At 43.7% G+C, this 12,922-nt stretch overlaps 1 protein-coding gene across 1 annotated transcript in view; it reads left to right on the top strand.

Moving 5' to 3' along the window:
* The window catches only part of LOC8033638 (transforming growth factor beta receptor type 3), a 74,254-nt gene that overhangs the window by 17,014 nt on the left and 44,318 nt on the right, over positions 1-12,922 (top strand). The window contains exon 2 of the mRNA XM_029993067.3: positions 8,133-8,292. Coding sequence (XP_029848927.2) covers positions 8,172-8,292 — 121 coding nt within the window. The 5' untranslated portion in view covers positions 8,133-8,171. The remainder of the gene's footprint in view (positions 1-8,132; positions 8,293-12,922) is intronic.

Here is a 12,922-nt window from a genome sequence, read left to right as displayed (position 1 = left end):
TGCGGTGACCACGAACCGTACGGAGGTCACAGGACGTCCGTGAAAAATAAAAAGGAAGCAAACAACGATCTACTCTGTGCACGCTTCATCCCCGATTTCCACGACCCCAAGGCCGAAGGACGTTTGTGTGAAGGATAACGATAAAATAAAACTTTGCGTAAAAAAAAAAGCCCGTTTTTAAAAGAAAAAAAAAGTAGAAACAAGCACAACGCGTTGACGGACCGCGAGGTTGTGGAACACCTCGCGGTCCGCTTGCCACAGGACGGTCGTCTCCGACCCATAGCTCCAAGGTGAATTTGCCACTTGCGAAAACACGGAGACCTACCCAGCGAGAACCAGGAAAGCAAGACACGCACACTGACGCCTCGGCGTGCAGAATGAAACAGGATGCGGGCGCGGAATACGGCCGCGGAAGAACACCTCGCACAGTGCCGATCCGGCCGATCTCCGAACGGACGATTTCGCATTTCGTGGACAGCGAGCGCCACCGCACGGGAGAGAGAGGTACCTTAAAAACGACGAAAACAAGCACCGACACCTTGGTTCTTTATATTTGCTGTAGTTACGGAACAAAACGACTTACATGAATAATTTGAATATTATTCGATTCCGTAATAAATTTAGAAGACAGTAAGCGCAATAGTTCTTATGTTTGAATTTAGATAATTTTGTAAATTCGCTCCGAACGCAAGAGTGCCGAATTAGCCAATTTTGACCATTTTCATGATTTTTTAAAGAATATAATTAAATTTATGATGAAACATTTGTTGCGCTTAGTGTCTCGATAATGACTCAATGTCTTTAAAGCCGAAATTTTCAAGAAGATCCGCGCAGCCGTTATTATGTGAGAATTTTTTTAATTCGGTGAAAAACCTAGCTCATGTATTCTCTATGGGGCTCTGAGGTGCGCCCCCTCTTAAAAAGAAAGATGGGTCCTGGCGTTTTTGCGTCGATTACCGTAGGCTGAACAAAATAACCAAGAAAGATGTGTACCCATTGCCTCGCATCGATGACACCCTAGACTGTCTACACGGTGCCAAGTACTTTTCTTCTATCGACCTTCGGTCAGGGTATTGGCAAATTAGTGTGGATGACAACGACAGGGAAAAGACCGCCTTCATTACTCCAGACGGCCTCTATGAATTTAAAGTCATGCCGTTCGGTCTGTGTAATGCCCCCGCTACTTTTGAGCGAATGATGGACCGCCTTTTGGTTTACGGTGGACAACCTGCCTCTGCTACTTGGACGACGTTATCATATTTTCCAGTTCGTTCTCATCCCATCTTGCACGCTTGGATCAAGTCTTGAACCTCTTCAAAGAAGCGGGTCTCCAACTTAATTCCTCGAAGTGTCAATTCGGCAGCTCCCAGATAAAGGTCTTAGGTCACTTGGTTGACATGCATGGAGTTCGACGATGTCCTAGGATGATGTCCTAGGACCCTGACAAGATAAAAGCCGTCCAACAGTTTCCGACACCTCAATCACCAAAAGATGTCCGGAGTTTTCTTGGGCTGTGCTCCTACTTTCGACGCTTTATTCGCCAATTCGCTCAAATTGCTCGTCCCCTGACAAACCTCCTCAAGAAAAACCAACCCTTCTCCTGGCAACCGGAACAACAAGCTGCTTTCACTCGTTTGAAGGACGCCTTAACGTCTAATCCTGTTTTAGGACATTTTGACGACTCTGCACCTACTGAATTGCGCACGGACGCCAGCGGTCATGGAATTGGCGCTATTCTAGCTCAGCACCAATCTGGAGAGGAATGTGTAATAGCTTACGCCAGTCGTACACTCTCCCCAGCCGAACAAAACTACACGATAACCGAACGGGAGTGTCTCGCTGTTGTATGGTCCATTACAAAATTTCGTCCTTACTTATTTGGCAGACAATTTTCTGTTATTACAGACCACCACGCCCTGTGCTGGCTTTCCTCGTTAAGAGACCCGATCGGCCGACTTGGACGGTGGGCTCTCCGTCTTCAGGAGTACGATTTTAAAGTCATATACAAATCTGGACGACTCCACCAAGATGCCGACTGCTTGTCTCGACACCCTCTCGACCCCATTGACCAAACAGCCGACGACACCGACCTCCCCGTACTTCATATTTCAACTTTTATGAACATCGCAGAAGAGCAGCGTCGTGACACAGCTCTACAGACCATCATTGACAATGTCACTTCAGATTCGACTCAACCCTCCTCTAGGCTTTACACGGTTCAGAATGGCATTCTTTACCGACATAATTTTCGGCAACATGGACCGTCTTTACTTTTGGTAATTCCCAAACACCTTCAACATACAGTCCTAGACGACTTGCACGATGCCCCAACCGCCGGTCATTTGGGTGTCGTTCGCACCTACGCAAGGGTCAAGCATCGCTTCTACTGGCCCGATATGTACAGGAGCATTAAGCGTTACGTTTCATCCTGCGATTCCTGCCAGCGCCGCAAGACCCCACAATCCCGGCCCGCTGGTCTCCTGCAGCCCCTGCGTCCCACGGTCTGCCCATTTGACCGCGTCGGAGTGGACCATCTTGGTCCGTTTCCGTCCTCCTCCACTGGAAACCGCTGGATCGCCGTGGCCGTTGATTACGCAACACGCTACGCCATAACAAGGCCGCTTTTGACTAGTACGGCAGTGGACGTTGCGCAATTTATTTTAGAAGACGTAATTCTCAAGCACGGCGCACCTCGAGAACTTCTGTCCGACCGTGGGCGCCCTTTTGTGTCACAACTCGTCGCCGAAATTCTGCAGCTATGTGCCATCGTCCACCGAAAAACGACGGCCTACCACCCACAGACCAACGGGCTGGTGGAACGCCTCAACCGGACACTTTCTGATATGCTGTCGATGTATATCTCGGCTGACCATCGCAACTGGGACACAGTTCTACCGTATGTTACATTTGCGTACAACTCCTCCCGTCACGACACAACCGGTTTTTCGCCATTTTACCTACTGTTCTATCGCCAGCCCAACCTTATGATTGACACCCTTCTTCCACTGCAAACCAACGCCTCACTTACAGATCACACCTCCGAAGCCATATGCCGCGCCGAAGAGGCACGCCAACTAGCACGGCTCCGAACACTTGATTCGCAGGAACGACAGTGCGCCCGCTACAACCACCTACATAGTGCAGTTTCCTATTTGCCGGGCGACCTTGTTCTGGTATGGACGCCTCAACGACGTGTTGGTCTCGCTCAGAAAATGTTTCCGCGCTACACCGGCCCCTATCGTGTCGTCGCACGAGCGAGTGACGTCACCTATGTGGTGGAACCATTACAACTCTCTCACGATACACGCCGCACTCAAGCCGACACCGTCCACGTTGTGCGACTCAAACCATACATAGTTCCAGCTAACGGCGAGACGCCGTTTTCGCCCGGAGGGGGATAATGTGACGAAGAAGAAGATGCGGCAAGACGACGCCGACGGTGGAAAAAAGAGGACGATGCCGGCGGTGCACGCTCTGAAGGACTAACCACCATATCTGTGTTTCTAATTCTCTTCACTGTCTAGTAAATCATTTTCATTATCAACGTAACAATATATATATATATATATATATATATATATATATATATATATATATATATATATATATATATATATATATTTACATATCCTCAAGGCCCTGGGGGCGTTACAAAGAAAAGTGAGTAAAAAAAAAAAAAAAACTGTAATAGAAGACATGATAGCTCACGGGGCACTTTCGCAAAAATAATTAGTAACAGCACTTTTAAACACGTCTATCGAGGGTAATAATATTAATGACTCCGGAAGGTGGTTCCGCTCTGATGATGTCCTAGGAATGAAAGAATCGTGATAGGCTGAGGTTCGAGAATGAGGAACGCCGACGTTGTACTGATGATCAATGCGTGGAGAAACGTAAGGTGGGTCGAGGAAGAGCTTCTCTTTTAAGAATGGGGTTAGAATTGTATATTTTATAGAAAAGACATAGACGAGAACACTTACGGCGCAAAAAAAGCAGTGGCTAGGAGAGAAGAGATTACATGGATGATACGCTTGCTGTGCGGTGGTAATTATTAAGTATATATATATATATATATATATATATATATATATATATATATAAGGTGTCTTAGCGCTGCGTGTGTGTCCATCTTCCCTGTCCGTGTCTTTTTGCGCTGTCTTTGCCCTTTTAAAATGCAACACCAACTAGCTAGCCCAACTCACCACTCTGCTCAGCGGTCGAATTTCGTTTCCAACAGAAATGTAAAAAAAAAAAAAAAAGAATGCAAATTTTTTTTTTTTTATTATTATTATTTTTTTTTTTTTTTTTTGTAATTTAACCCGTAGCAAGGACAGTGCTAGCTAGCTGTTCACAGTGCTGGCTGGCTGTCGAAGTTGATAAGTATCGAAGACAAATATATCGAGGGCGAAAAATTGTCGCCTTTATTCCATTCGATTTTATCTTGGTGCGCCCACTTCTGCGATATTCTGGCGATGTCAGACTCCGAACCGTAGGTACTTACGGGGCTTCTTCAGGTGATGATCCCTCTCACCCTCTGAATCCAATTCTGAAAAGCGTTAAACCTTTGAATCGGAAGAGCCAGCGCTCCGATTGCAACTACAACCAGAGTAGCGGACACCAGGGTTGCCAGGTGGTTTCTAGCTCAAACCGCCAAAAGCCAGAAGGTGTAGCCCAAAAGTAGCCAGATGCAAGAGATTTATGTAGCCCAAAAATAGCCATATTCTGCAGAGCCCCAAAAATCGTGCGCTCGAATGTACGAGCTCAATTCGAAGGCACTGCGTCTACATGTCTAGGGTTTAGGAGCAGCTTGCAAGAGCTACGACATCTTGAAATATATTGAACGCTTTACTTCAAGCACAAAAGTACAAAAATTTTCCACTCGCGTTTTTGCAGTCACATAGTTATGAAGCACTCGCTCGTGCCCGGCACTCGCCTCATACATGATTTCCTTGCTAAAACGGGCAAAAACTTCTCCAGTATAGGGTTGATGTCCTTACAGAACTCGTTCTTCCCAAAGAAAACAAACTTTACATAGAGGACGTTTTGAAGAGTAGGTAGGGACATGTTCTTCCTTAGGCCTGACTTTGTGAGGGACACGTGGCCGAATACTCTCCCCATGGCGGCATTCGACATGGGCAGTGTCGGGAGCGCGATGGCAAGTTCGGATAGCAATGGAAACAGGGCTGCTCCTGCGCATTGATCTTGGCCTTGTTCGGAATATTCATTGTCCCAAATCTGTTGTCTTTTGTTATGGCTCATTGTGCTTTAAGAAACTTCTATGTTTCGCGGAAAAGCCTCCATTGTTATATCCGGTAGAGCACGCGTTATCGGACGACATCAAATTCTGCAGGATGTCTTGAGTTGCCTTTAGTATTATTTTTCCTCGGATGAAGTGCTTCCTGTAGGAGGATGGTGGGAAACTCGAGGAAATAACAGACGCCAGCAGGAAGCAGAAATAACTTAAGATCATAAAATAAGCCACAATTAATGCAAAAGCGATTTCGTCGGAGCTGAACAGGTCACGGTAGCTGACTTGAGCTAATAGGTTCTTGCATCCCGCCCACAAATCTTCATGCAGAAAAACCACGAAAGCGGGAATCCAGAATGGGTGGACTGTCGCTTTGTGTCGATGCTGAAGTCTTTTGAACATGTACTTTAAACCAAGCAAAAAAAAAAAAAAAAAAAAAAAAATCTGCCGCGTTAGGATTTGAAATAGCCCAAAAATAGCCACATAGCCAACTGCCAAATTTCGACGCCAAATGCATGACAAAGTAGTTAATAGCCCAACCTGGCAACCCTGGCCGACATGTGAAGCGACCATTTCTTCTCGCGTATCACATGCACGGAGCGTCTAATTTCTATACTATTTATACACCCCCCCCCCCCAAAAAAAAAAAAAAAAAAAAAAAAAACACGCTGTGAAGGCATACGTGAAAAGTTGCGCAGAAATCACACGAATTTTGGGTCCATATCGCATTAGCGAATCTGATATGAACCTGCGCTGCGCTTACGTTGTTTTGCCGGCGACAGTCTGCGGCGGCTTATTACAAGAATGTGAACCCAGGTGAAACGTGAGCATTCGCTCAAACGTCAATTGATCAAGTGAGTGCCTCCCACGTGGGGGTCTTGTCGTACATAAAGGGGCGGTGCAACAATTTGCGGACTTTTGCTAATTAATTGCGGGAATTGATCCCGGCCACATATAAAACAAAGGACCGAAAACTATATTCTTTCCTACTTGCCCTAGTTTTCATTAAAAAAAATAAAAGAAATTGGTATCTCCGGCATGCCTAAACAACAAGATTTTTTAAACTTAGCCTTAAATCAAGCTTACAATTGCCTAACACCATCACTTACAAAAAACCACTCCGAATGACGTCACACCACAGGTTCCATTTGCGGCCACCATGTGGCCGCAGGATGGGAAAAAAAGGGTTTTTTCTTTTGCGATTACGCAGCAAAATAGAGGTATTTTGGAATATGGTGGCACTTTTTCTCTTACTTATGCCGAAGTAAACAATATAAAAAATACAAGCTGCACATTCGTTCTGTGTTAAAATCATTGCACCGCCCCTTTAATGGAGACACCTGGAGCAGGCTAACTTCCGACGGTCTAAACTTTCAGACAACAAATTACTCACTTGCGGATGCAGGTTCCTATTGTATTTATCCAAAAGGCCAACTTGGAGTCGCTGTGATCGCTAATCCTTTTGAGCCGTCAAAAATATGAAATATTAGAAGAAAGCAAATAATTTACACTGTTGATGCACGAAGCGTTTCACGTCACGACCCCCGTTGAGGTGTTGGTGCTTATTGGCTCACGGGAGGTTGGCTCACAGGCGCTCCCTCCAATGTCCACGGGCTTCGTACGTTGGAGCGCCTCTACTTTCTGCTAGTTGCACATGCCTCCCGTGTTCCAGCTTTTACTATTCTTGTGCAAATAAAGCCTCTACGTGCAAAAGGATCATTGGAGACTAGTGATGACGTCACTTTCCTTCTCTGCTTTCCGCCTCTCCCGCGCTCGACAACTCTCTCCGCGCCTCGGCGGGCGGAGCCAGCAGGAGCGACGACACGGCACGATGCTCAAATCAAAAAAAAAAAAAAAAAAAAAAAAAAAAACTTGACGTACATCAGTTGTAAAACGCATAAAAAAAAAAAAAAAAAAAATATATATATATATATATATATATATATATATATATATATATATATATATATATATATATATATATATATATATATATATATATCGTGCAATTTTTTTTCTTTTTTTTTTTCTTTTTTTGAGCTGTTTGGTCGCGCTCGTCGCGCTTTTAAGATTGAATACGTTGCCCTCGCTGGTAGAGTTAAAGCAACTACATTTCAAAATGAGGCTAAATATTTTAACAAACTTTCGCATCTATTCAGTCTTAAATGATTTTAAATTTAAATTTGTAGGTACATATTTTTTTTTTTCTTTTGTTTGAAAGGGGTTTGGGGCGGGGGGGGGGGGGGGGGGGGGAAGGCAGGGTGATTTAAACAACCATTTCGTTGTTTACCCTGAGACTGGTTTTTTTTTGGAAGAGCAGAAGTAACAGAAAAAACAGACAGGTCTCTTCTAAAAAAACCCGTCTCAGGGTAAACGACGAAATGGTTGACTTCCACCAGCTAGCCTGTACTTTGACTCTTTTCTCGTTGATTTAAACAACTTGTTATGAGTTCCAGTTTGGTATTGTGGCAACCAGTGGTAAAATTAAGTTGCTTTAGTAAAATTTGTAAAATTGCTCCCAAAAACAATTTAAAACATTAATACACGATGCACCCCTTCTTGCCCTTATGTGGATAGGGAATATTGGGGCCATGAGTTGAATTTAGTTTATAATCACGAAAGTAGATTTCAAGATCATTTCTTTTATGGCACAGACTCAGTCTATCTGTACTTAGGATAATAGAAAACCCAAAGTTACAGACAAATAGAAATGTTCTTGGTGTCATTGAAACAATCAGGAAATTTCTAATTTTCCACCGAATCTATTTTGTTGTGCGCCGTTGCGTTGTTCAAATGTAAATTGATGGTGCCTGTATGTTTCGAGAAATATCGCACACTGTGACAAGCACACTTTTTCTCCTGCTTTTTCTTCTGACCGAACCAGGAGCTGCAGAGCCACCCGAAGGCGCGTGGAGGCGGCGCCATGGCTGCCATGGCGCTGCCCTGCCTGGTTGCCACGGTGACGGCGCTGGCAGTGGTGGCGGTCGTCGTTGGGACCACGGCTTCTTCGTCTGCTGCGGTTGCTGCTTCTTCTGCCACCCACGGTATGCAGCGAACCAGAGGCGGCCCTAGCGAGCCTACGCGAAGAGGAACATTGACTTAATTCATCGTTTGATTCTGACCATTGCAGTGTTGATATGTTTGGCATTTGCACTTGTTATATATTCCATTCGCCTCTTAGCTGATGGTGCAGTCGGTGCCAGTATGTACATGCTCGCCAGACGAATCATCTGCTTCCCCTTCAATACTCGACCCTGATCTCTGCACGTGGGTATAGGTGGGAGCATGATCACATGGCAAAAGATGGATGTATGACTTGTTCAACTAGCACGCAGCTTCCACTGCCCTTTCAGCTTGGGGGTGAATGGAGTTTAGTTTAACAGAGCAACAATAACTTTGCACGTTTTTCTGTTTCTTTTTCTTTTTTTTTTTTTTTGTAAACGCTAAAAATTCAATTTTTACAAAAAACAAAGAACAAAAACAACTTATGAAGTAGACCTGACAGTAACGTCAAACATTGTGCATGTTTATGCACAGGAGACATCTTTATGAGCTGGCACACTGGTGATCAGACCGAAGTGGTAAAAATGCCTTGCGGGGAGCTCCGGCTGCGCCAAGCTGTTGGAAGGGATGTTGGAATGAACTGCCACCATTCCCTGCAGTTGAATTGTGGCAGTCTGTTTCATGACTTGGTGGCATTTAACCCCATTGGTTTGTGCTCAATTGAGTGAGCTCACATTGCTGTGTGCCATGTTTATCCATTAATTGATACCTGGGCCGGCTTGCTAGGAGAGCATCTCGGCCGAGACTGGGTAAAAGAAAGCGTTGCAAAGGCTGGGGCGCGCGAGCGTCTTGAGACGCAGTTTGAGTCTCGCTCAGCTCGTGCGCCGGCTTTGGCTGTGCTTTCTTCCACCCATTCTCGGCTGAGACGCTGTTTCTAGCAAGCCGGCCTTGAACACAATGAGGCCTGTTAACGCTGGCCAATAATTTTTTGTGCATCGCTAAGTCATAACTTTGGCTCACTAATGACCCCTCCCTTAGTTCCATCATTCTTCTGTAAAAATATAGTTTTGGGATTTGGGGTTGTGGTAGCATTTTAATTCAAAGTGACCGAGCTTGCATATACATAGTAGAGAAATCAACTTTCAGTCCATATGTGTACTATATAGACCTTTCCACCCTTCATCTTTTGGGCACTACCATTTAGGAATCACATGACACAGCTGCAATAAGGTGGCTTCAACTCGACACTCCGTTTTCGTCTCCGTGCATTGGCAATGTTTTGCCTTGCTCTGTCAAGTGTCATCAGATGCTAATGTTTACTACCTAAGTGCATGTCATAATTATCTGTACAACTTCTGCACTCAATTTTAAAACACGTGGCTATTTCCATCGGCGGTGTACCGGATATCTGTGTGGAGGCTCAGGGGAGGAATCGGCCTTAGCACTGGCGCAGATTGAGTTTGTGGATGAGCACGAGAGTTGACAGACCATTTACCTATGACAATGCAGGTTTTCTCAGGGATAGTGGCAGAACATTCAAAACAAGAAGCACAAGGTATATTTATGATTGCGCATTTATGACCTTAATTGACAACTAATATAGTCAATGTAAGGAGTTACTATGCGTCTCTCTTGAAGGCATCATACTCTGCCTTCATCAAAAATTGAAAACAGTCTCTTGATTACATGTTGGAATCGTTTCTGTGGTATAAACATTTGCTTGATGGGTTTATTTATGAGTTTAAAGAAACTGTGCATTGTGCTCGGTCCCATGTCTGCAGTCACTCTAGTGCTTTAATCGTTATCTTAAACTATCTAATTCGGTTAATTTATTTAAGCACTAAGGGTGGGGTTCCCAGGTTGAAAAATGGGTCACAGACAGCTTGTGAGCAGCTGAGGTATATGCAATATGTGATGTCCAAAACAAGCCATCTGCATTGAAACTACCACAGTGCAGCATTGGGGATGTCAGATTTACTTTCAGTGGCTGGTGATGCCGCTGAAAGTAAAAAATGCATCTGTTCAAAAATATTTAAATTTGTCTACACAGATCCTGGCATTTGACTTCGGGGGGGGAACACTAGTCTTGGAGCTCTTTTTCTTATTTTATGACCAAACCCAATGAAACCGCACGAGCTTATTCAGCTTTTTGTGCTGATTTCATATATCTGGTCATTTTCTCATTCAGTAGATTTGTTCTCAAGATAATTAAAACTTGACTGCCTTTGTTTGGAAGAATGATAGGGAAAAAAACTACTCAACGAGATATTTTTTTAACATGTTGCTAGACACCATAAGGTGTAGAGAATACAATGTTGGAAGTCCTTTTAAAATAAGCCCCTTACTAGTGATTTTACCACACATTGATGTTCAGTACTCAATGCATGGCTAACAAGTAATATACCAAAAGATCAAATAGAAAATTTTCTAAACTTATATTAAAAATCTGCTCTCAACAATGTATGCTTCACACATTTAGCTACATGTTTCAGGAAAGGTTATATTTCTGTCTGCTCTAGATGCTGAGATATCCCTCCTGCAAATTTTTAACGGGTCCAAAAAGTTTGTAGTGTGAAAACAATGTTTTAGAGTAATGCAGATAATCCCCAGAGAAGGGGAACAAGGGGGACAAAGGACAAACACAAATCTCCAAACACAGCTAGGTGAGTGGTGCGCGACCGAAAAAATCTGCCTGGTCCTGGTATCAAACCAGGGACCTCTCCATTTCCAGTAGAGCACTTACCAACTGAGCTAACCAGGAGTTAGACGTCACTAGAGCAAACGGGCTTTATCAGCTGCCACCAGTCTAACAAAAGTCTAACACCTGTCTAACACCCGTTTGCTCTACTGATGTCAAACTCCTGTTTAGCTCAGTTGGTAGAGTGCTCCACTGGAAAGGGAGAGGTCCCTAGTTCAATACCAGGACCAGGTGGATTTTTTCGGTCGTGCACCAGTCACCTAGTTGTGTTTAGAGATTTGTGTTTGTCCTTTGTCCCCCTTGTTCCCCTTCTCCGGGGATTATTTGCGTCATTCTTGTCCAGCTCGCTTGCACCTTTGCATTTAATTGCATTATAATCATTTTAGAGTCAACTTCAATGCACATTCAGCCCACATAGACATTCTAAATTGATTTATAGCTCAAATATTCATCCACGAAATTAGAAGCGGGGTAGATTCAGAACAAGAGCTGTAGAGGTCAACATCGCCATTTTCAAAAGAATGCAGTTTTAGAAAGTTTTTGGCTCCAAAGACCCATCTCCCCCCTTCAGCTAAACTGGCTTGAGGTCACTTCTCTTGCTTCCTTCAATTTTATTTCACAACTTTTTGGTAAACATGTAGTTCACTTGACTAGTCCGTCATTTACCTCGCATCCTGAATATGTCGTAAGGAAATGTATGTATAAGAAATTGTTCAGTTCCTAAGGCCAACCTTATGAAATTCTGTTAATGTATACTTTATCAGGGCTGATAGTTGATAAACTTTCCTACTCAGCCTAGAATGGGTCATCGAAACACCTCTCAAATCCTTAATTAAAAAAAAAAGACAGGTAAATACATTATTGCTTTTTCTTTTTTTTACATTCTACGCATCATTACAGGAAAGTTTTCCAGTCGGTGATGTTTAAAAGAAGTTGGTGTCCTTGATAATTAAAGTGTGGGCACTTAGCTTGCAAGTTCATGTATTCCGATCGGCAGCACATTGTCAAGCTGTCAGTTTGCTTTTTCACCATGCTGCCGTGCATTAGTCTCTTCATTAGCTTATTATCATGAAAATTAGTGTCAGTGGATAAGGCTGTAGACCTGTGGTTCTCAACCATTGATGCTTTGCGGACCCCTTGTGGATCGGTAGAGATAGTGGAGGACCCCCTTCGTGGAGAGGGGAAGCAAAATGTATAGGTTAATTATGATAATGATTTAATAAATGCATATTATGAAGTGCTGTGTTAAATAGACTTCTCTCGTTGATATACACACGAGAAAACTCAAGCGAAAATCTGAATGTTTCTTCTCAATCAGAAAAAAAAGCAACTTTTATTGCCGGGCTTGCATGACGAGGCAGGGCTTCGCGAACCCCTAGAATGCCTTCGCGTACCCCAAAGGGTCTGTGGACCCCCATTTGAGAACTACTGCTGTAGACAATAGTAACCCTCCTCCCTTAGTTCAGTTGTTCTTCGTGTAATAATAATTAACCTGTAATAATGATTCTTCATTATTACAGGTTAATCTTAGTGTTGATCTACTAGTCGAGCACCAATCTTTATGAAAGGACAACAGGGACACTGTCCCATTCCTTTCACTATCTCACTGTCCCATTCCTTCCAAAGTGCCTTGCACACAGTAAGTTGCCAATATTGCCAGAAGGTGAAATGTTAAGATAAATATAGCGGTGGTTAAAAGCAACCTATTAACAGATCCTTTCAATGTTAATTTACTGCAGCCGTTGGCCAAACCATTTTGGTTCAAGGATCTAACAAAACAAATTTTTGCTACCTGCCTTTGAGTGTCGAAGTAGCCAACCACTGACTCAAATCTTGTTACACCACATCAAGCAGGTATGCCATTTTAGTTGAAAGTACTGCTCCCTTGGTGTCACAAGTCTAGCAGTTCATCAACTTTTTGGAACTATTCACTGAAGAAGTAGGTTGACTGTCCCACTCCTTCCACGATCCCA

The sequence above is a fragment of the Ixodes scapularis genome, unplaced genomic scaffold (genome assembly GCF_016920785.2).
Source record: "Ixodes scapularis isolate PalLabHiFi unplaced genomic scaffold, ASM1692078v2 PGA_scaffold3__209_contigs__length_174095766, whole genome shotgun sequence".
NCBI lineage: Eukaryota > Metazoa > Arthropoda > Arachnida > Ixodida > Ixodidae > Ixodes > Ixodes scapularis.
This window is presented reverse-complemented; position numbering and strand designations above follow the sequence as displayed.